This window comes from Protobothrops mucrosquamatus, unplaced genomic scaffold (assembly GCF_001527695.2).
Source record: "Protobothrops mucrosquamatus isolate PMUCROS unplaced genomic scaffold, P.Mucros_1.0 scaffold_149, whole genome shotgun sequence".
NCBI lineage: Eukaryota > Metazoa > Chordata > Lepidosauria > Squamata > Viperidae > Protobothrops > Protobothrops mucrosquamatus.
This window is the reverse complement of record NW_015386225.1, coordinates 377,538-402,693: the sequence shown is the minus strand read 5'-3', so window position 1 is coordinate 402,693 and position 25,156 is coordinate 377,538. Positions and strand designations below refer to the sequence as shown.

Genomic DNA, 25,156 nt, shown 5'->3' with positions numbered 1-25,156 from the left:
CTTGTAGAGACCAAACGTACTGTCGGTCCTATGACCACAGAACACACACCATCATGGGTAGGTTTTTTCGGGAAGCCAGACTTTTTCTATCACTTATTCTTGTGCTATTCATCTTCCTTTACCATATTTTTGATGTGGGAAAAATAATAAATTCTAGTAATGTACATGTTTTTGAGAGATTCTTCCACACTGAAAGGACTATTCTATTGAAGCCATTTGCCTTGCTTTGTCTGATAAGATAAATTGGAGAAATCTTCAGAGAAATTTCCTTGGGGAGAAGGAACTCATTCAAATAACCTGGCTGCAAGTCTTCAAGACTTGGAAAGTTAAACTTATTTTGAATTGGACTAAGCAATCTCACTGCCTTATTTGGGCTACCTGAAATTTAGTTTAGATATGGGCGTGTTTTTAATGTACTTGTTTAATGTACTTGTACCTATATACACACATACATACATAAGCACACTTACTTTAAAGAAGAAAACATATATTACATATTTTATTATAGTTTCAACGGTGAATTAAATCTAGACCATGTTGCCCAGTCTTGCCTCTCTTTCGGTTCAAAATTTGAAGGATGAGAATTCACTAATTTGAAGGATGAGAATTGACAAGTTCAGTCACCAAAGTCTTAGATTTGTAATATTCATATTCTTCCATGAGTACATAAACACTTTTTATACAACAATCCAAGATTGGTAAATCCTATGTTTTTCAATTTGGGGGATAGGTTTTAACCAAACATTAATATCTTTAAGTCTCAATTGCTTTCCAAGAACATGGCTCACTATACTAATAACATTTGCTATAAAGAATCTTCTCTGAAATTCTGTAGCCCAGATCAACCCTAACACAATGTAACGTTTTCAGCTTATAGTACCACAGACAATATTTTTATTTTATGAAAAGACTAACTATTGAGGCTTGTATCTATAATTAATATTAGAAGGTAAAACATTAGAAGACCTATGTTTGCCATCTTCACTTGGCACTATTTTATCTAATTTTTCATCATTGTCAATTCTCCTCACCCAGTCCTCATTCCTTTAATATAATCCAAAGATAATTTATATTTTAATGACAAGCAAGAAAGCTCATAGTCTGAAGTATATGCTACATCTTCTATAGCATGAACAGATAAATAAAAATGAACCACAGATACAAAATAAATATAACATAATTGGGCAAGTGTTCCACTACAGTTGGTAGAAATTGCATGAATAGCTTGCATTTTGAAATAATAGCATTAATCATTGCTAGTGAATAATTGAAGTAAAGAATTTATGTTTTTAAGAATGGAAGGCAATACTAGTTGTTCTTTATAATTCAAGATTAAAAATAGCTCATTTTGGGGGAATAATGTCTCTGTTGCAGGAAGCAGATTACTGTATGGTATATTTTTTGTGTAACAGGAAAGAAAGTGCAGATAGCTATAAAAAGTTCATTAGCATCAGCTAAGAAAGTTAATATTGACTTAACTTAAAGTCACTTCTCCATATCAAATGAAGCTATTACAACTAGGATACATGACATTGTTTTAGCTATTTTTGTAGATGCTTTAAACTTTTTTTTTTTTTTAAGAAAGGAGTCCATTATTGAAAGCTGAGTATTTTGATATCTCAGGATTGGAATAATGTAAATAGATGAAATGAATATACAACTAAGTAAAAATGCATCTCTGCTCAGATCTACCTATATAACCTTACTCAGATCTACTTTCAAAAGCATTCCCGTATTCATAATAGGCATCATGGTCTAATAATATAAATATGTCAATAGTGGTTCTAGGATAAGTAGACACATTTTTTTATTTTAATTCTTCAGAGTTTAGAAACTAGTTTTGTCATATATTCCAAGAAGTTTGATCCCTAGGATTTGTTTGTACACACACACACACACACACACACACACACACACACACACAGAGAGAGAGAGAGAGAGAGAGAGACAGACAGACAGACAGACAGACAGACAGACAGACAGACAGACAGACAGACAGACAGAGAAATATACCAGATATCCAATTCTGTATGGTAAAATATATCTGGCAGTTTTATTTTGATCTGAAACTATCCTATTTACATGATGCTATGATCCAGTAAAAAAAATAATCCATTTTTAAAAGAGTCTTGCCAACATTAGAGAAGAGAAAATGAGATTTTTCTTTTCTTTTTCTTTCTTTTTTTGCTTATAAACTGATTTTTTGTGTTGGTACTGAAATGTTACCAATCCCATTATTTCACCCTTGTTTTGCATCCTGGCAGGACCCTTGCTCAGCAATGATCAAGACAACTGTGTTGAGATATCTCTAGAAGAGGCAGAAGTGAACATCTTGGAATCCTCTGATGAGAGTGATAAAACAAGCAAGGTGTGAAACTTTCATTTTCACATTGTAAATAGCAAAATCTCTGCTGGCTCAAACTTGTAATACCGATTCACAAGACTGTGATTAGAGTATTGCTTTCAGGAGAATATTGTTGTTTTTTCCCCTGTTTACAACTAATATGAAATAAAACCAATTAGTGCCTTCATTATAGTTCATTATCACCTGCTAAATCCAAATGTTTCTGTCTTGCCCATAATAAGTGCAAGAGCTATGAAGTCCTAACAACTGCCATGAGTTTCAAATATTGATGTTGCCCCTTTTTAGTGTATCACTGCTTCTTTGAATGGCACAATTTTACACACATCTGTACGCATGCCTCCATTTTTAATATATGGGATGTGTGTCTGTGCCTGTGTGTATGTAAAGTTGTACAACAGTTTTCATGGAAACAACTAATTGGAAAGTTATTTCAGGGCCATCTACCTTTGACTGAAGCAGAACACAATTATATTAAAGTGACTGAACAAATGGATTTCTAATTGCTGACCATTAGCATATGAGCTTGCCAATTTAATTTTCTTATCTAATATCTTACTGTGAAGTTTCTTATCTTGAAATTCTTCTAAAGGTACATATGTATGAAATACAATTTTAGAAAAACACCCTGAATTATATGTGAAAGGTGTTTTTCATCTGATGAATCCAATTTTCACAGAATTCTTTGCTATGTTCAAGCATTTGTCTAATCTATGGGGTGGAGGTCATGCAAAAAACACCCACTTCATCTAATGTCCAACATGTTCAGCGGGCGGAGCAGGTTCAGTTTGAAGGACTTTATAGGCATTTGCATGTGCATGACTACAACTAAACACTTCAATTACTTCCAGAGAGTTTACTCTTATTTTTTAAGAGTTGGAATAGTATAACAATAGTGTTATTGCATTGGTTTCACAAATACCATCATTGGGTTAATTTTGTAGTGATATTTATTATAAAGTGCCACATTTGGTGGATTTTTATTAGGAATGTTATTAGTGTTGAATGTTCATCAAGGCTAAAGCTTATTCTNAATTTAATTTAAATTTCACACTTTTTGTCCACTGGTCTTTTCATTTGGGACTTGGTTTTGCTTGCTTTGAGCCCTCAATCTATACACAGTCCTGATGCTTGGAAGTGATGCATCCCCAAGTAGCTTTATGCAATATTCATCGCTTACATAAACATCATTCTTCTGCCTCATCTTGTATATGTATGCTGCCATATGGGATAAACACATTATTGCATATTACTATGAGGCAGAAAAAATATTTGCTAATATTCCAAACCCTGAACAAATGGCAACAAAAATAAATTCATTGGTATGTGTAAATCAGTCCTGTGAGAGAGATGGAATATCTACTTGAAAACACAATAATGTAATGAATTTACCCTGTGAGAGTTGCGTCTGACCTATGAAGTAATGCACTAGTACTGTTTGCCATTGTATCATAGTGGAAAGGAAGGAAAACGCACTTGGCCTCTGACTTCCTTACACTTTGACATATAAGCCTGTAGCCTTTCTTCTGATAGTTAGTATTAGACAGTGGAAATGAGCTAGCAGAAGACAAACTCAAGTTTGAAGCAACTGCAGCACTCATTCCAGCTGCTAAAGCTGAAATGCTTTGTCTTGCAAAAGACAGTGAGTTTGTCCCTGGTTTTTTGGAAAACCAATTGTAGGTAAGTGATGCTGAATGTTTTAAGTTTAAAAGAGAAGAAGAGAAATATTAACTTTTCTTAAGACATGCCTGTGTTGTATTAGTGTGAGCTTGGGCAGTATACTGTTGTTTCTTTGATGTTATTTACTTTTAAAGTTATTTATTAATTGGAACAATTTCTAAATTATCTAGGGCTATTATGCTTTTTAAAAATTCTTGTCTTTCACAGGGACTGTTTGGAGTATTTCTCAAGAATCTAGTTTTTTTTCTTTTTAGTTTTTCTTATATAAGGTTTCATTTCAAGCTCCATAAATAGCAAATTAGGAAAAAAATTCAAAACTTTAGTAAATGATTTATGACCAACTTCCTTTAAGTAGTTGGGTCATTAATAAATCACTTGGCTTAATTATACCACCCCTTGTAATCTCAGGGAGAATGATACATTTAGGAATAGAAAATTAATTCAAGATTTAGCAGTTGAGAAACACTTTGTATAAATGAAGAATACTTTTTAGTGTATTCTCATATGTTGAAATGCAGATTTGGTTTTTCTTGTTCTTTTAAATGGGAGATATAGAATGTTAAATTATTTCTGGATTTTATTAAATCTGCTTTAAGAATATGGGTTGTATGGGTTATTCTACAATATCTACTTTGGAATTGCAGTTAAATTTATACTTGAACAGTACCTACATAGCAGAACTATAAAATTTAACATAATTCCTGCATATTATTCTATTTTATTGTGTTCATGCATAATTTAGGGTCTAAAACAGGGTTCCCCAAATGGTTAATATCAATCTCCAAGAATTTGCTGTTGTGTTACTATTGTTATTGTTTATAGTACTATCAGTTAAAGTAGTGTTTATTAAATTATTTTCATAAATTAAATGTTTGGGGATTGATAAACGATCTAAAATTCCACTGAAGGTTCTATAGCTGAAGAGTTTGGATATTTCCTGGTTTAAAGCAACTTTTCCCAATGCCTTAAAATATGTCAGCAGACTTCAAGTCCAATAAATTAACTGTAGAAAGTAAGGAACTTGCTTGACATTGAGGGAGATAAACAGGAACTGTTAATAATGCCTCTAACTTGCTGAATAATAAAAAAGAAGAGGTACCACAATCAGAATTGCAAAATTCTGTTATTATAGCCAATTTCAATAAAAGTAGCCTTCTTGTAAAGTAGCCTGATCTGGTCTATCTAGTGGGGTTGATGGTAATTATTGCCTGACACTTATGGATTGCATCAGGATGGGAAAGGCTATTCATCTGGTTAAACTGTATTCCAAAAGATATATTACTTTATTTCTAATTCTTTAACATTGTACTGCTGTTATATCAGTGTATATGATATGTTAAATCTAAAATAAATATGATTGGAATGTTTAGTTACATTGAGAAACAATAATTAGCTTATGCTTTCATTGAACATTTAATGATTCCCTATTCTTGGAATGTAAATTATTCCGGGTCACATTGACTATTAAAGAATAAGATTTGCTTGAGGTACATTCAGATAATTGAAATAATAAGTGGTTTGAGAAATTTTACATTGAATTGGTTTATAGTCAAGTAAGAGTACAGTTTTGATTATGGTATTGGAAAAGGAAAGAGGCATTTCTAATTCAGTCCATTGTGCACCCTGTTTTAAAACCAACTCTTTTTGTGCCTTTGAGTCAGTGTTGACTCCTGATGACTACCTGAACTTCAGCTTTCTGCAGGGTTTTTTTTTCCACAAGAGTTTTGGAAATGATGTGCCATTGCCTGTTTCAAAGGGCTGAGAGACAGTGAGTGGACCAAAATCAATCAGTTGGGATTGTGCCTTAGGCAGGATTTGAATCACAGTCTCCTGGTTTTTAGCACGATGCCTCTGCAATTGATTGTGTACACTGTCAATACAAACACTGTACTTTTTAAGACCAATATAAGTAGAAAAATAATATTTTCTTTAGCATTTAATCTTTTGCAAGGAAGTGATATTTGTCAAAATGGTGGCATATAAAATATGCTTCTGTTTGTTTTGTGGGAGCAAGAGATTGTGGGCCAAGGAAAACATAAACAATAAGTTGTGTGCAGTAAGAATAGGTTTCTTTAAAATGAAAATAGTGAAACAAGAAGGTATACCATCATGAATGAATGAGTGCTAAATGAATAAGAATTAAATGCAAATGTGAGTGACCAGTATATTATTTGGCCATTTATGATAAATAGAGAAGGAATTAGGATAAATTTATAAAACAAATATATGAAGGAGTGGGAAAGAGTGAATGGACTGAAAGGAAGGAAAACACTGAAAAAAATGGTAGTTTGGATTGTTTTGAAGAGATTCTCAGAAAAACAGAGGTGAGAAGTTTAAAGAACAAATTACAATCTGTAGACATTCAGGAAGCAAGTATAGAAAATGTGGAGATATATAATAAGTTGTGTTTATGTAAGCAAATTTAATTACTTTCCTTTTGCTTTCTACGTTTTATTTTGCTTACTACTACTTTTTACATGTTTTATATAACAGTTCTTGTTCGTATGCTTGTATGTATGTATGTATGTATGTACATACAATTGCTGATTTATATTTTTTAAGTTTTGATACAGTATGTCACAGTCTGCTTTAATTTACGTTTCTTGGAACAGGAAAGTGTACTTTAAGATGGCTAATTCAAAAGAATTATTATTATTATTATTATTATTATTATTTTAATTTGTATACCGCCCTTCTCCCATAGGACTCAGGGCGGTTCACAGCATATTAAAAACAAATAATATACCCAAAATACAGAAAATACACAATACAAAAATACAAAAGAATAAACCCTGATAAAAGCCGAATTAAAACCAAATATTCCCAGCTGTGTTTCCGATTAAANAATTTAATTTAAATTTCACACTTTTTGTCCACTGGTCTTTTCATTTGGGACTTGGTTTTGCTTGCTTTGAGCCCTCAATCTATACACAGTCCTGATGCTTGGAAGTGATGCATCCCCAAGTAGCTTTATGCAATATTCATCGCTTACATAAACATCATTCTTCTGCCTCATCTTGTATATGTATGCTGCCATATGGGATGAACACATTATTGCATATTACTATGAGGCAGAAAAAATATTTGCTAATATTCCAAGCCCTGAACAAATGGCAACAAAAATAAATTCATTGGTATGTGTAAATCAGTCCTGTGAGAGAGATGGAATATCTACTTGAAAACACAATAATGTAATGAATTTACCCTGTGAGAGTTGTGTCTGACCTATGAAGTAATGCACTAGTACTGTTGCCATTGTATCATAGTGGAAAGGAAGGAAAACGCACTTGGCCTCTGACTTCCTTACACTTTGACATATAAGCCTGTAGCCTTTCTTCTGATAGTTAGTATTAGATAGTGGAAATGAGCTAGCAGAAGACAAACTCAAGTTTGAAGCAACTGCAGCACTCATTCCAGCTGCTAAAGCTGAAATGCTTTGTCTTGCAAAAGACAGTCAGTTTGTCCCTGTTTTTTTGGAAAACCAATTGTAGGTAAGTGATGCTGAATGTTTTAAGTTTAAAAGAGAAGAAGAGAAATATTAACTTTTCTTAAGACATGCCTGTGTTGTATTAGTGTGAGCTTGGGCAGTATACTGTTGTTTCTTTGATGTTATTTACTTTTAAAGTTATTTATTAATTGGAACAATTTCTAAATTATCTAGTGCTATTATGCTTTTTAAAAAATTCTTGTCTTTCATAGGGACTGTTTGGAGTATTTCTCAAGAATCTAGTTTTTTTATTTTTAGTTTTTCTTATATAAGGTTTCATTTCAAGCTCCATAAATAGCAAATTAGGAAAAAAATTCAAAACTTTAGTAAATGATTTATGACCAACTTCCTTTAAGTAGTTGGGTCATTAATAAATCACTTGGCTTAATTATACCATCCCTTGTAATCTCAGGGAGAATGATACATTTAGGAATAGAAAATTAATTCAAGATTTAGCAGTTGAGAAACACTTTGTATAAATGAAGAATACTTTTTAGTGTATTCTCATATGTTGAAATGCAGATTTGGTTTTTCTTGTTCTTTTAAATGGGAGATATAGAATGTTAAATTATTTCTGGATTTTATTAAATCTGCTTTAAGAATATGGGTTGTATGGGTTATTCTACAATATCTACTTTGGAATTGCAGTTAAATTTATACTTTAACAGTACCTACATGGCAGAACTATAAAATTTAACATAATTCCTGCATATTATTATATTTTATTGTGTTCATGCATAATTTAAGGGTCTAAAACAGGGTTCCCCAAATGGTTAATATCAATCTCCAAGAATTTGCTGTTGTGTTACTATTATTATTGTTTATAGTACTATCAGTTAAAGTAGTGTTTATTAAATTATTTTCATAAATTAAATGTTTGGGGATTGATAAACGATCTAAAATTCCACTGAAGATTCTATAGCTGAAGAGTTTGGATATTTCCTGGTTTAAAGCAACTTTTCCCAATGCCTTAAAATATGTCAGCAGACTTCATGTCCAATAAAGTAACTGTAGAAAGTAAGGAACTTGCTTGACATTGAGGGAGATAAACAGGAACTGTTAATAATGCCTCTAACTTGCTGAATAATAAAAAAGAAGAGGTACAGCACAATCAGAATTGCAAAATTCTGTTATTACAGCCAATTTCAATAAAAGTAGCCTTCTTGTAAAGTAGCCTGATCTGGTCTATCTAGTGGGGTTAATGGTAATTATTGCCTGACACTTATGGATTGCATCAGGATTGGGAAAGGCTATTCATCTGGTTAAACTGTATTCCAAAAGATATATTACTTTATTTCTAATTCTTTAACATTGTACTGCTGTTATATCAGTGTATATGATATGTTAAATCTAAAATAAATATGATTGGAATGTTTAGTTACATTGAGAAACAATTATAATTTCATTGAACATGTAATGATTCCTTATTCTTGGAATATAATTTATTCCGGATCACGTAGACTATTAAAGAATAAGATTTGCTTGAGGTACATTCAGATAATTGAAATAATAAGTGGTTTGAGAAATTTTACATTGAATTGGTTTATAGCCAAGTAAGAGTACAGTTTTGATTATGGTCAGGGCTTTTTTTCTCGGAGAAAAGGTGGCGGAACTCAAACCTGGCCACGCCCTCATCAAACCCTAGGACCGCCCCTTTAGAGAACAGGAATGCAAGTAAAATTTGGGAGGGACTATTTCCGGTGTGGGAGGGGCTATTTCCGGTGCGGCCGGCCCGGAAAAAGGTGCCGGAACGCGGTTCCGCCGCGTTCCGGCTGAAAAAAAGCCCTGATTATGGTATTGGAAAAGGAAAGAGGCATTTCTAATTCAGTCCATTGTGCACCCTGTTTTAAAACCAACTCTTTTTGTGCCTTTGAGTCAGTGTTGACTCCTGATGACTACCTGAACTTCAGCTTTCTGCAGGGTTTTTTTTCCCCACAAGAGTTTTGGAAATGATGTTCCATTGCCTGTTTCAAAGGGCTGAGAGACAGTGAGTGGACCAAAATCAATCAGTTGGGATTGTGCCTTAGGCAGGATTTGAATCACAGTCTCCTGGTTTTTAGCACGATGCCTCTGCAATTGATTGTGTACACTGTCAATACAAATGCTGTACTTTTTAAGACCAATATAAGTAGAAAAATAATATTTTCTTTAGCATTTAATCTTTTGCAAGGAAGTGATATTTGTCAAAATGGTGGCATATAAAATATGCTTCTGTTTGTTTTGTGGAAGCAAGAGATTGTGGGTCAAGGAAAACATAAACAATAAGTTGTGTGCAGTAAGAATAGGTTTCTTTAAAATGAGAATAGTGAAACAAAAAGGTATACCATCATGAATGAATGAGTGCTAAATGAATAAGAATTAAATGCAAATGTGAGTGACCAGTATATTATTTGGCCATTTATGATAAATAGAGAAGGAATTAGGATAAATTTATAAAACAAATATATGAAGGAGTGGGAAAGAGTGAATGGATTGAAAGGAAGGAAAACACTGAAAAAAATGGTAGTTTGGATTGTTTTGAAGAGATTCTCAGAAAAACAGAGGTGAGAAGTTTAAAGAACAAATTACAATCTGTAGACATTCAGGAAGCAAGTATAGAAAATGTGGAGATATATAATAAGTTGTGTTTATGTAAGCAAATTTAATTACTTTCCTTTTGCTTTCTACGCTTTATTTTGCTTACTACTACTTTTTACATGTTTTATATAACAGTTCTTGTTCGTATGTTTGTATGTATGTATGTATGTACGTACAATTGCTGATTTACAGTATATTTTTAAAGTTTTGATACAGTATGTCACAGTCTGCTTTAATTTACATTTCTTGGAACAGGAAAGTGTACTTTAAGATGGCTAATTCAAAAGAATTATAATTATGACATTATTGAATTCTGGAAATAATCATTTGTATTAATTTTGTAGAGTACAGAGCAGGTTGCTGCTTTTTGTCGCTGTCTTCATGAAATGAATCCATCCGACTCCAGTGTGACCCTTCAGGAATCTACTGGACCTCAGCAATCCATTACAAGACAGCTAACTGATGCGGATAAACTGCGCAAAGTTATTTGTGAACTTCTTGAAACAGAATGCACATATGTCAAGGTAATACACAGTTATAGTATGTGTTAATTTGCATGTCAAGAAGTGTAGACTAAAGTCACAAACCTGACCCGTTCTAGCATTCTACTAGAGTTAACCCTAATGCTCATGAATATCATCTCTGCTCTTCTCTTTCTCCATCCTGTCATTCTAACTTTAGCTCAAGCAGAAGTAAGATAACATTGAGTCCTTTGCTATATCTCTTTCCTGTTCTCTCTTTCTTCTGCTGCCATCAGCTCTATGGAAAAGCTCTTTGGAGTACAATCGGAGTGTCTCTTTGTTAGCAGTAGAAAAATCAAAAGCAGCTCACCATTTCCTGTCTTTAGAATAAGCCTTTGTTAGGTTTTCTGTCCTTTACTCTGCTAATAGAGGATTTAAAGTTTGATGCATCCAGTGTAGTTGTGTTTATAATAACCAGATGATCAGGGTGTATTGGAGTAGAGTTAGCTGCAGAAGAAAAGGGAGCAAGTTGCAGATCTCAAATATAAAATAAAAAGTTAAATACCACAGATATTCCTCATTTAAAAGCAGAAATTGGGACTGAAATTTCTGTTGCTAAGTGACACGGTCATAAAGTATGATTTCCTATGACTATGCCACTTAGAAATTGCAGTTTCCAGTTGTACTCCTTAAATGAATCCCAGGCCATTATTAAATGCAACATCACATTTTGCAACCTCCTGCCGGGTTTCCCACTGACTTTCTTGTGGGAAGCTGTCAGTCAAGGTTGCAAATGGCAGTCACATGACCGTGGGATGCTGTAATGCAGGCATGTCAAACTGCCGGCCCACAAGCCAGATGCATCATACTGAAACCGTGCCCACCCCATTACCGGCAATGGGAGAAAAGTCACGATACGTCGCGCGACATCACATGACCGTGCGAGTTTGACGTGCCTGCTGTAATGTCATAATCGAGAGCTGATTGCCCAGCACCCAGATGATAACCATGTGACCATGGGAACACTGCAATTGCAACTATGTGGACCAGTCATAAATACCACTCATTCAGTGCTGTAAGTTTGAATGGTTGCTAAATAAGTGGTCATTAAGCGAGGACCACTTGTGTTTCTTAATGCATATCAGGAACACATATTTCTAATGACAGATCTTTCCCTGTGACTTGGCAAATCCTTAACACTTAAGTTCAAAGTCCTCTTTATTAGAGAGAGTGAGCAATCCATTTTGCCCTAAAAACGTAAACACAAAGCCTCTAACCACCTAAACTAAAGTTACTCTGTGGGTATGATGGGTGGCCAATAAATTTTATAAGTAAATTATAAATAAATAAATAAACTATTCCCTTTAAAAAAAAGGTATAAAGTTTTGAACTGGAAAAATATTGCCCAATATTGCTTTTATCATCTTTATTTAATGGAGACAATTTTAAGGCATCAAATATAAATCATGGTAATATTAATATAATATTGACTTTCTAAATCTACTTTAGTATTTTCCCAAAATGTACTTTACTGTGATAAATGTAATAAGTTAAATGCTTCAGCCTTCCCCAACTGGACATCTTCCAAGATGGCTGGAAATTCTGGGAGTTGCATTTCCAGAGTATTTAGTTTTACATTGGTAAAGGCTGACTTAAGGCTTTTAAGTCATGTTTTCAATAGTGATGCTTTTCCTTTTCACCGTTGATGATCCAGCATACTTTTAGGTCAGTATTTGTCATATTATTTTTCAAATTATATAGATGCGTATTTGGGACATTATATCATGCAACATTGAATTAGGAATTGGATGCAGCAGGGAAAAGAACCTATGCAATCCCTATGAAGTAGATTAATGCTCCAATAAAGAAAATACAATGAGGATTCCATGACTAATCAAAGCAATATATTTTATCTAATAGAGAATTTATTTGACAGTAGCCAATAGATAGTCCAAGAAAGTTCCAAACACAGCATTAATGTCGGATATTAAATGATTGAAAACCCTGCAGGGATGTTTGGAATTTGAAGTTTTTAAATTTGCCATTGAAAACTCCTAAAACTATGGTCTTTCATTTTCAGGATTTAAATTGTCTAATGGAGAGATACCTGAAACCACTACAAAAAGAAATTTTCCTTACTCAGGAAGAGGTATAATATCTATTGTTTGTTGGTCAAAATAATAATAAAAAAGATACTGTAGAAGTATCTTCTAAGTATTTTTTTTAAAACAATGGCTAACAAAGGCAAATGTGCCTAACACAACACTTAAATGTTATTGTTTTTATGAAAAATATGATTTTTAAAAATTTTATGCCTTACCAGCTTGATGTTCTTTTTGGGAATCTGACTGAAATGGTGGCATTTCAAGTGGAGTTCTTGAAAACACTTGAAGACGGAGTAAGGTTGGTGCCAGATCTGGAAAAGCTTGAAAAAGTTGACCAGTTTAAAGTAAGCCTTTAATTGCAATTCTTTTACTAGTAATCAGAAATATTACCACAGTAGTCAAATGAACATTTTTTTTCACAGTTTTTAATTTGTTTTTTTGCAAATCATTTGCTGAGAAACAACTTTGATGAGAATGATATCTTACAAAATAAAATACATTAGTACTGCAACAACAACGGATAATTGCAATGCCTGTAAAGGCATACCTAATTGTTTATTTAATTCCCTATGTCAATTTTTGATTAGGAAGAGTTAGCAGCGGAAACATTGCTACCTAAAGTCCTAGTTCAGCAACTCTAACATATCACTGCCTACAAAATAATTCAGATAACGTCTCTGAATTATAATTGTAGCTTGAATGCTCACTGAAGCAGGAGAAAAGTAGTTAAAGTGCTTGTTGAAACAGTGGCGGTGAAAGTTATTAGCCTCTGACACTTCTTTTTTCTCTGTCAGGAATTGTCTATCATTTAAAATGAAGGAAAGGGCAACTAAACAAAAATAGTAAAAAAACAGGCTGAAAAAACATCGGAGGCATTGAAAAATGGCATTAAGTATTACTGTAGGCAGTAATTTACAATAGGGCAATGGGTGCATATTCTATAATTCACTGTGATTATGATTTCAATGCAGTTGAATTCGTTTAGCTTTTAAAATGTTCATCTGATCTCAATAAGGTGACATGTTTGAATGATATTTGATCCCTAGGTATGGGTTTCTTGTAGGACTATGCATTAAATAAATAATAAGACCAGCTTAGCTGCAGTCATCGCTTTCTTTGTGTAAGATTTTTAATCTGGGAGCTGATGCTTGTCACAATGCAGCAACCCAGAAAAGCTTCCTCTTTCCATGTAGAATTAGGGGAGAATTCTACAGTGTGTGGGAATGAGCATGTCCAAAAATTCCATATCAATCATATTCTTTTAAAGACTAGTTTAATAAAGAGGGAACTTCCTAGTGACCCAATTCTATGCAATATTGCCTGCTTTTAGCAATAGAATATATATCTTAGTGTTTAATTTGTATTTAATGTTTTAAGTGATCTCTCTTGGCCCCTGCCTCTTAGAATTTATAAACAAAAAACTTTGCTTTTGTAAATACGAAGTCAAAAGTTGTCAGTTACTAGTTGGAGAATATTTATTTTCTTTTATGATGTTAAGGTCAGCAGGCTTTCCCTCTGACCTATTTCAACATTCTGATTTATATATGCTTGATCCTAGAAAGTGTTGTTTTCCTTGGGTGGATCCTTCCTGTATTATGCTGACCGTTTCAAGCTATATAGTGCCTTCTGCGCGAGCCACACAAAGGTTCCAAAAGTCCTAGTGAAAGGTAAGAGTGGGATATGCACAACTTTTTCTGTCCCAGATAGTACAATGTTTCTCAAAATACGGAGTTGTCTCAGAGTGTAAAGATCTAAGTGATGTTGGAACTTCAAAAGACAAATGGGAAAGGGGAATTCTACTTTGCTGGAGAGTTGATGAGGCATCCTTTTGTCAATAATTCCTTATTGCAAGCTTTAAGTGTAGTAGGGAGCTGTACTTCATGGCAGCTGAGTTATCTTCAGATTCTACACTCCGGCATACATATTACAGATTCATATAAGTAAGGTTATATTAGATAAGGTTGGTTGAAAAATGCTTTGAAATGGAAGACATTTCAGTTCCAGATCTTTTTAGCAATATGAAATGTGAGAGCCTGATTTCTTTTATGTTGGAAAATATAAGGAAGAGAGTAAACATAACATAAATGTCTATGCACTATTCCTTCCCTTATGATTATTAAACTACTAGTTGGTCTCTTGATATCATTCATCCACAAGTGGTAGATCAAACTTAAACTACATCATTTTTGGCTACTTTGTGTTTTGAATGTCCAATGGCCATTTCTTCAATCTTATATAATATACTCGGAAAGATCATTCACATTTTAAAGATGAAAGCTGGAATAAGTTTTATCTATAATTTGTATCTTCTAATATAGTAGAAATATTCTGTAATAGAGAGAGTAACTAAATTATTTCTTGAGATATCTTTTTTATTTTCAAAACACAGCTAAGACAGACACAGCATTTAAAGCATTCTTAGATGCCCAGAATCCCAGAAGACAACATTCATCAACATTAGAGTCTTACCTCATCAAACCAATCCAGAGGATATTGAAGTACCCTCTTCTGCTGAAAGAACTATTTACTCTCACTGATGCTGATAGTGAAGAACATTATCATCTTGATGGTAAAGTTGGTAAACTATTATTCTAACTTCTCTTTCGTTTGTACTTTTGGTTTTGCCATTGTTTCTGATAAAGTTTCTTAACATAGAAGAATGTGTATATATCTCTATCTCTATCTCTATATCTGTATCTCTATATCTATAGATGTAGATATAGATAGATAGAGATAGATAGATAGACAGATAGATAGAGAGATAGAGATAGATAGATGTAGATAGATAGAGATAGATATATAGATTAGATATAGATATAGACAGATATAGATATATAGATATAGATACATAAATATATAGATATACATATAGATATAGATATAGATACATAGATATAGATAGATATAGAGATAGATATAGAGATAGATAGATAGATAGATAGATAGATAGATAGATAGATAGATAGATAGATAGATAGATAGTCCTTGATGTACAACCATTCGTTTAGTGACCATTTGAAGTTACAAAAGCCCTGAAAAAAGTAGCTTTTAACCATTTTTCACACTTAGCAGCCATTGCAACATCCTCATGGTCACGTGATCAAAATTCAGATGCTTGGCAAATGGCATGTATTTATAACAGTTGCAGTGTCCCGGGGTCATGTAATGACCTTTTTTGACCTTCTGACAAGCACAGTCAGTGAGGAAGCCAGCTTCACTTAACAACCATGTTACTAACTTAACAGTAATTCACTTAACAACAACTCTGTCAAGAAAAGTCATAAAATGGGGCAGAACTCACTTAACAACTGTCTTAATTAGCAATGGAAATTTTGGGCTCAATTGTGGTCATAAATTGAGGACTACCTGTACAGACATACAGAGAGTCCTCAACTTACAACCACAATTGAGACGAGAATTTCGTTAAGTCAGTGCAGTTATAACACGAATCATGTAACTGAGCCCAATTTTAGAAACAGTTATGCTGTGGTGGTTAAACGAACTGTGTTTGTTAAATGAATCCAGCTTCCCCAGTTGATTTTTTTTTTTGTCAAGAAACTGACTGCAACCTACAAGGATGCTGTAGCTGGTCATAAATACAAGTCAGTTGCCAAGCACCTACATTGTGATCACATGACTGTGAGTTGGTATGACCATTATAAGTGTAAGAACAGGATGGAAATAACTTTTTCCAAGGCTGTTGTAACTTTGAACCATTGTTAATATCTGTAGTCCTTAGATTTTATGAGACTGTGGTTGAAAAGGCAGTTTGTTCACTTTAACTGCTGCTCTTTTGCTTACTAGATGAGACTCAGGAGACATTTCCATTGAGTTGATGATCAGAACACTAAAAATGACTGAGCCAATAATGCAAGGGAAAATAAAATTCCTGCTGACCAATATAGCATAATATAATATCATCAGCCTAGGACCATACTGAAGTATTAAAATTACGATTTTAAGACTATGACAGAAAAGAGCTTTCCATGTTCAGTAATATAATCAGGTCAACTCTGATGCAATCTGTTTATATCTTTGCTTGCTTTCTAGTGGCCATAAAAACAATGAACAAGGTTGCTAGCCATATCAATGAAATGCAGAAAATCCATGAAGAATATGGAGCTGTGTTTGATCAGCTCATTGCGGAACAAACAGGAGATAAGAAAGAGGTACCCAGCTATGAAAATCCTCTCATAGTGATGTAAATAATGATGCTTAACCTTTCTTCGATTGTATTAGATATTGCCACCTGGATGTTGTGGGGAGCTGGGCTCATATATTATAAGAAAAGGGAAAATAATTGGAAAGAATTCTCATTGTTACCTTATATGTGTGTTGCTTAAATGGAAATCTCAGTATTAATATTTCGATGAAGATTCTCAGCCATCTAGGTAATTAGACTGAGGAAGTTACGTGGTTGAGCAGCAAAACATCTCAAATTAACAAAATTTGATATAGACCAGTTGCCATGACTCAATTTTCAGACAACTCTACCTGGATGACTGAGAGTCTTCATCAACATTTTGGGGAAGAAACCCTGAATTTGATGCATTCCAGCAACTCTCTGCCTAACTAACGTGCTCAGACTGAGGAAGTTGCTTGGATGAGCAGCAAAACATCTCAACAAAAATAAATCCAGTTGCCATAAGACTCAGTACTTTATGTGTTTATTACTGCATGTATAATCTCATTTCTTCAATCATGTATCCGTATAAATCCAGTGTAACCACTTGTAGACGAAACATACAATATGTATCACATTGTTTTTTAATGTGTCACTTTATTGACCGAAACCCCAAATCAAAGGAAAACTATCTGTAAGATATTCCTTTACTATACTAATTATCGATCTTAAAAAATCTGTGTAAACTTTGTCAAAATTATGGATGCCGTATTACATGGAGGAAATGGAAATTATTAGGACAATTGATTTAAGATTAAAAGGTACACAATAGGAAGCTGTTATTAATTTGCTTTTTTCTTTTGTTTGAAGAAATGATGCAAGACAAAAAGCAAGACTTCCTTCCTTTTGCTTTTAGTCTTTTTTATTTCCTTTTTTGTTTTCTTTTTGTTCCCTTTTCATGTTTTCTTTAGATAAATATTTAGATAATTTAGATAAAACATTAAAAAGGAAAAAAAGAAAAGAAAAATGAATACAAGATTAGAAGACAAAGGGAAAAATTTGGGAGTGTATATATATATATATATACACTCCCAAATTTTTCCCTTTGTCTTCTAATCTTGTCTTCATTTTTCTTTTCTTTTTGTTCCTGGCCCATTCCTGCCATCTCACAAAGCAAAGCAGGACTGGTCCTGTTTACTTCTTCATTGGGAATCCAGCCATGACAGCTATTTCATATTCTGGAATGTATGAACTTAGCATCTGACTGCAACACCTCAGAGCTGCTCTGTTCTTTCTTGAGATGTGTATGGCCAAAGTCAGAGAATGCCAGGAAAAGAAAAATTTATTTTTAGTGACTTTATTAAACGCCTTTTAAAAACTCTCATTTTCTTTTGCATGGGCATGTGACTGGCAGGTGGCAGATCTTTCTATGGGAGATTTGCTATTGCATACCACAGTCATCTGGCTTAATCCTCCTGCGTCACTTGGAAAGTGGAAGAAGGAACCTGAACTGGCAGCATTTGGTACGTGCTTTTTTTCAGAGAAAAAGCAAATGAGAGTGTTTCATATAAAAATTAAATAAAATTTGCATCTGTAATTTCCAATGACACCACTGAAGGGAGTGCTGGGGGGGAGGGGAATATCAAGATGGCAATCACAACTGTTTAGGTTCCCTTGCCCCTGTTTTATGTGTGTCATATCAGACAACCCTGCTTCTGGCACAAAATGTGTTAATATTTGGGGCAGATTGTCTGTTATGACATTGGATTTCAAAGCCTCAAAATGATTCCTAGAGTCACAGGAAAACTTGATTAAATATGCAAAAATGTTGGGAAATAACTGAGTAAAATTTGATTTTGCAGTCAGGTATTTTAGGCCACCCCCTCCTCCAGTGGCATACTTTATAAGCTTGATTGGAAAGGATGAGAACCAAAATACAGTAGATTTGGGGAAATCATTTTAAGCTGTTTTTTTAAATATGTTTTTAGAAGTAATTTTGGGCTTTGGAGTCTGTTTTTATACCTTACAAGCTTAGTATTATTGCAAAGCTCAGTAAGTCAGGAAATATAGAAAAGCTGTGAAATGTAAAATACATGGCTGAAGGCAGTAGCTCTTATTTTTTTCTTCCATCTTCAGAGTTCATCCTTCAGGGAGATTTGCTGAAATGCTGCTTGTATGTAAATGCTGATTTTGGTTCTTTCCATGCATAATGCTGTATCAGAGAAATTCTCTGCAAAAAATCTAGGAGTGTGCATGATAATTTATGTAATTTATGCACTATATAATTTTTAACCTTTTCTTCATAATTTTGAAAAATCATTAAATGAAAGTTTTATATTTTAGAACATTTTTAATTGTTTATAGGGACCATTTACAGGTACAAATATTAAATGATGCTTATTAAAGTGCTTACTCTAGAGTAATTGTGTTAAATGAATGAACTGATTCTGTTGGGAAGATCCTCAAATTGATTACAATTTATAACTCTTTATCAATGAAGTAAATGCCATTGTCTGTTAAAAACATTGAGCATTATTTTTTTTGCCCAGAACGGTAGATGTAGTTCTCTTCATTGGGCCATCATGTATTTAGAAAATTATGCTCTTTCTTTTTGGCATGTGAAGAAAACTACTATATTTCTCTAGGCCTTAACTTTTTGGGTGCAGAGGAAGAAACTTTGAACATTTTCCACAGAATTAGTAGCGGATATTTTTTCCTGGTTGTGCATTGACAAACTGCTGACTTCCTATGTTTGGTTTCTTACCTTATAGTATTCAAAACTGCTGTGGTACTTGTATATAAAGAAGGAGTGAAACAGAAGAAAAAATTGGTAAGTTTATCAATTGTAAATAGCATTAAGCAACAAAAAGTAAAATATCCTATTAGATAGATTGGGATAATTAGATAGGTCATTCTAGCAATAATTATGCTAAACTATTAAAGTTAATTTTTGGAAAGAACAAAGTTTTCCTTTTTTAATAGAGTGATTTATTATTACTATCAATAATATCAAACGATTCATCAATCTTCATCAATGATTTGGATGAGGGGATAGAGGGAGAACTCATCAAATTTGCAGATGACACTAAGCTGGCAGAAATAGCCATCACTCCAGAAGATAGGCTTAAGATACAGAAGGATTTTGACAGACTTGAACACTGGGTGCTGTCTAACAAAATGAAATTCAATGGTGAAGAAAGTAAGGTTCTCCATTTAGGCAAGAAAAACCAAATGCACAGGTACAGTATAGGTGGTACCTTGCTCAATAGTAGTAACTGTGAGAGGGATCTCAGAGTCCTAGTGGAAATCACTTAAATATGAGCCAGCAGTGTGCTGCAGCTGCCAAAAAAAGCTGCCAAAAAAAGCATTAACAGAGAGATAGGATCAAGATCACGTGAAGTGTTAATACCACTTTACAATGCCTTGGTAAGGCCACACTTGGAATACTGCATCCAGTTTTGGTCACCACGATGTAAAAAAGATGTTGAGACTTTAGAAAGAGTGCAGAAAAGAGCAACAAAAATGATTAGGGGACTGGAGGCTAACACATATAAAGAACGGTTGCTGGAACTGGGTATGTCTAGTTTAATGAAGAGAAGGACTAGGGGCGACACGATAGCAGTGTTCCAATATCTCAGGGGCTGCCACAAAGAAGAGGGAATCAAGCTATTCTCCAAAGCACCTGAAGGTAGTACAAGAAGTAATTGATGGAAACTAATCAAAGAGAGAAGCAACCTAGAACTAAGGAGAAATTTCCTGACAGTTAGAACAATTAATCAGTGGAACAACCTGCCTCTAGAAGTTGTGAATGCTCCAACACTGGAAGTTTTTAAGAAGAGACTAGACAACCATTTGTCTGAAATGATATAGGGTTTTCTGTTGGAGCAGGGGGTTGGACTAGAAGACCTCCAAGGTCCCTTTATTATTGATCATCGCACAGTCAGCCAGATGATAAGACTGGATTTGGCATTTTTGTCCTATCGAGTCCTTACCAAGGACCTGGGATAGGCAGATGTGGATGTTTGATGTTATTACAGATATCATCGCAGGATGGAAGCAGTTCCTAGTAAGGCCGCCTTTTGCAATTGTCTAATGGCGAATTTGTCAATGCCAATGGTGCTCAAGTGGTGCTCCAGTTGTTTTGGGATTGCACCCAAGGCACCTATTACTATTGGTACTACCCTTGCTTGCTTTTGCCACAGTCGTTCTATTTCTATTTGTAGGTCTTTGTATTTTGTTATCTTCTCCAGTTCTTTCTCGTCTATTCTGCTGTCTCTAGGCACTGCCACGTCCACTATCAAGACATTTTTGTCTTTCTTATCGACAATTGTTAAGTCCAGGGTGTTATGTTGCAGGTGCTTGTCTGTTTGAATTCTGAAGTCCCAGAGCAGTTTAATTTTATCATTTTCCATGACTTTCTCTATTTTATGATCCCACCAGTTCTTGCTTACAGGCAAATAATATTTCTTGCAGATCTTCTAATGCACCATTGTTGCTACTTTGTCATGCCGTTACTTGTAGTCAGTCTGTGCGATCTTCTTGCAGCAGCTTACCAGGTGGTCCACTGTTTCTTCAGCTTCTTTGCATAGGCGACACTTACTGTCTGTTGCTGTCTTCTCAATTTTGACTTTATATGCATTTGTCCTTAAGGCTTAGTCTTGTGCAGCCAGAATTAGTCCCTCGGTCTCTTTCTTCAATTTTCCTGCTCTTAGCCATTGCCAGGTCTTGTTATTATCTGCTTTCCCAGCTATTTTTTTTAATATACTGGCCGTGTAGTGCTTTGTCTTCCCATGCCTCTATTCTGTTCTTCATTTGGTCTTTCTTGTAGGCGAGTTTGGTCTCTCCAGTAGTCAGTAAGCCTTCCTGATATACTAATTTCAGTGCATCTTCATCATTGTCCTTCAGATATTCTTCCAAAGCAATTTTTTCTTCTTCAACCATCTGATGTACTTGCAGTATTCCACGCCCACCTATTTGCCTTGGTAGATAGAGTCTGTCAATGTCACTGCGTGGATGAAGGGCATGATTCATTGTCATGATTTTTCTGGTCTTCCCATCCATTGCTTTTAGTTCTGTTTGAGTCCAGTCCGCTATTCCAGCTGTGTATCTAATGACTGGAATTGCCCAGGTGTTGATTGCTTTCATGGTATTTCCTCCATTGAGTTTGGACTTTAAGATCTTCTTCACTCTCTTGGTGTATTCACCTCTAATCTTTTTCTTGACTTCCGTGTGCTTGATGTTGTCAGCTTGAAGGATACCCAAGTATTTGTAGTAATCTTCCTCATCCAGACTCTTAATTTTCGTGGGGCATCTTGATTTCTTCAGTTTTCACTATTTTCCCTTGTTTGATAGTAAGTGTAGCACATTTGTCCAAGCCAAACTCCATTGCAATATCTTGGCTATATATACGGACAGTGTTGAGCAGCGATTCTATTTCANATAGGCATATTTAGGTCACATTGGTGAACATCTGCTTTGTATGTTATACATAGTGTAACAAAAAATTACACAGTGAAATAACTGGCTTTGGGGTTTAGTTTCCTTTTGATAGACATTCTATAAGGAAATGATATGATTAATAGCTAGAATTTTTTAGACACATTTGAAACAGTTTTAATACCTACGGCATAATGTACCTAGAAATGGAAATTATTAGGACAATTGATTTAAGATTAAAAGGTACACAATAGGAAGCTGTTATTAATTTGCTTTTTTCTTTTGTTTGAAGAAATGATGCAAGACAAAAAGCAAGACTTTCTTCCTTTTGCTTTTAGTCTTTTTTATTTCCTTTTTTGTTTTCTTTTTGTTCCCTTTTCATGTTTTATTTAGATAAATATATAGATAATTTAGATAAAACATTAAAAAAGGAACAAAAAGAAAAGAAAAATGAAGAAAAGATTAGAAGACAAAGGGAAAAATTTGGGAGTATATATATATATGAATATGAGTATGAATATATATTTGAGTATGAATATATATATTCATATTCAAAATTTGGATTGCTAACAAAGAATTAAGGGAGAACTGGAATAGCCATTTCGAACTTTTTAGTTCTTTTCAACCAGACATACCCTTCTGAGATTCGAACCTGGGCTGTCTGCATGTTAGGCAGCCCATATTTGGGCCGACAGGGTGCACCAAACTCAAGATAATATATATATATGTATGTCAGTTCCTGGCCCATTCCTGCCATCTCACAAAGCAAAGCAGGACTGGTCCTGTTTACTTCTTCATTGGGAATCCAGCCATGACAGCTGTTTCATGTTCTGGAATGTATGAACTTAGCATCTGACTGCAACACCTCAGAGCTGCTCTGTTCTTTCTTGAGATGTGTGTGGCCAAAGTCAGAGAATGCCAGGAAAAGGAGGCTCAAATTTATTTTTAGTGACTTTATTAAATGCCTTTTTAAAACTCTCATTTTCTTTTGCATGGGCATGTGACTGGCAGGTGGCAGATCTTTCTATGGGAGATTTGCTATTGCATACCACAGTCATCTGGCTTAATCCTCCTGCGTCGCTTGGAAAGTGGAAGAAAGAACCTGAACTGGCAGCATTCGGTGCGTGCTTCTTTTCAGAGAAAAAGCAAATGAGAGTGTTTCATATAAAAATTAAATAAAAATTGCATCTGTAATTTCCAGTGACACCAATGAAGGGAGTGCGGGGGGGGGGGGAATATCAAGATGGCAATCACAACTGTTTAGCTTCCCTTGCCCCCTGTTTTATGTGTGTCACATCAGACAACCCTGCTTCTGGCACAAAATGTGTTAATATTTGGGGCAGATTGTCCGTTATGACATTGGATTTCAAAGCGTCAAAATGATTCCTAGAGTCACAGGAAAACTTGATTAAATATGCAAAAATGTTGGAAAATAACTGAGTAAAATTTGACTTTGCAGTCAGGTATTTTAGGCCACCCCCTCCTCCAGTGGCATACTTTATAAGCTTGATTGGAAAGGATGAGAACCAAAATACAGTAGATTTGGGGAAATCATTTTAAGCTGTTTTTTAAAATATGTTTTTAGAAGTAATTTTGGGCTTTGGAGTCTGTTTTTATACCTTACAAGCTTAGTATTATTGCAAAGCTCAGTAAGTCATGAAATATAGAAAAGCTGTGAAATGTAAAATACATGGCTGAAGGCAGTAGCTCTTATTTTTTCTTCCATCTTCAGAGTTCATCCTTCAGGGAGATTTGCTGAAATGCTGCTTGTATGTAAATGCTGATTTTGGTTCTTTCCATGCATAATGCTGTATCAGAGAAATTCTCTGCAAAAAATCTAGGAGTGTGCATGATAATTTATGTAATTTATGCACTATATAATTTTTAACCTTTTCTTCATAATTTTGAAAAATCATTAAATGAAAGTTTTATATTTTAGAACATTTTTAATTGTTTATAGGGACCATTTACAGGTACAAATATTAAATGATGCTTATTAAAGTGCTTACTCTAGAGTAATTGTGTTAAATGAATGAACTGATTCTATTGGGAAGATCCTCAAATCCCAGTAAATATATGATTACAATTTATAACTCTTTATCAATGAAGTAAATGCCATTGTCTGTTAAAAACATTGAGCATTATTTTTTTGCCCAGAACAGTAGATGTAGTTCTCTTCATTGGGCCATCATGTATTTAGAAAATTATGCTCTTTCTTTTTGGCATGTGAACAAAACTACTATATTTCTCTAGGCCTTAACTTTTTGGGTGCAGAGGAAGAAACTCTGAACATTTTCCACAGAATTAGTAGCGGATATTTTTTCCTGGTTGTGCATTGGCAAACTGCTGACTTCCTATGTTTGGTTTCTTACCTTATAGTATTCAAAACTGCTGTAGTACTTGTATATAAAGAAGGAGTGAAACAGAAGAAAAAATTGGTAAGTTTATCAACTGTAAATAGCATTAAGCAACAAAAAGTAAAATATCCTATTAGATAGATTGGGATAATTAGATAGGTCATTCTAGCAATAATTATGCTAAACTATTTTTAGTTGTAAAGTTAATGTTTGGAAAGAACAAAGTTTTCCTTTTTTAATAGAGTGATTTATTATTACTATCAATAATAATATCAAATGATTCATCAATCTTCATCAATGATTTGGATGAGGGGATAGAGGGAGAACTCATCAAATTTGCAGATGACACTAAGCTGGCAGAAATAGCCATCAATCCAGAAGACAGGCTTAAGATACAGAAGGATTTTGACAGACTTGAACACTGGGCGCTATCTAACAAAATGAAATTCAATGGTGAAGAAAGTAAGGTTCTCCATTTAGGCAAGAAAAACCAAATGCACAGGTACAGTATAGGTGGTACCTTGCTCAATAGTAGTAACTGTGAGAGGGATCTCGGAGTCCTAGTGGA

At 34.2% G+C, this 25,156-nt stretch overlaps 1 protein-coding gene across 1 annotated transcript in view; it reads left to right on the top strand.

The window, feature by feature from the left end:
* Positions 1–25,156, top strand: part of TIAM1 (T cell lymphoma invasion and metastasis 1) — a 98,707-nt gene that overhangs the window by 63,665 nt on the left and 9,886 nt on the right. The window contains exons 14-22 of the mRNA XM_015819409.1: positions 2,265–2,368; positions 10,451–10,630; positions 12,648–12,716; positions 12,891–13,016; positions 14,231–14,339; positions 15,062–15,241; positions 16,723–16,841; positions 18,210–18,318; positions 19,567–19,625. Of these exons, the coding sequence (XP_015674895.1) occupies positions 2,265–2,368; positions 10,451–10,630; positions 12,648–12,716; positions 12,891–13,016; positions 14,231–14,339; positions 15,062–15,241; positions 16,723–16,841; positions 18,210–18,318; positions 19,567–19,625 (1,055 nt within the window). The remainder of the gene's footprint in view (positions 1–2,264; positions 2,369–10,450; positions 10,631–12,647; positions 12,717–12,890; positions 13,017–14,230; positions 14,340–15,061; positions 15,242–16,722; positions 16,842–18,209; positions 18,319–19,566; positions 19,626–25,156) is intronic.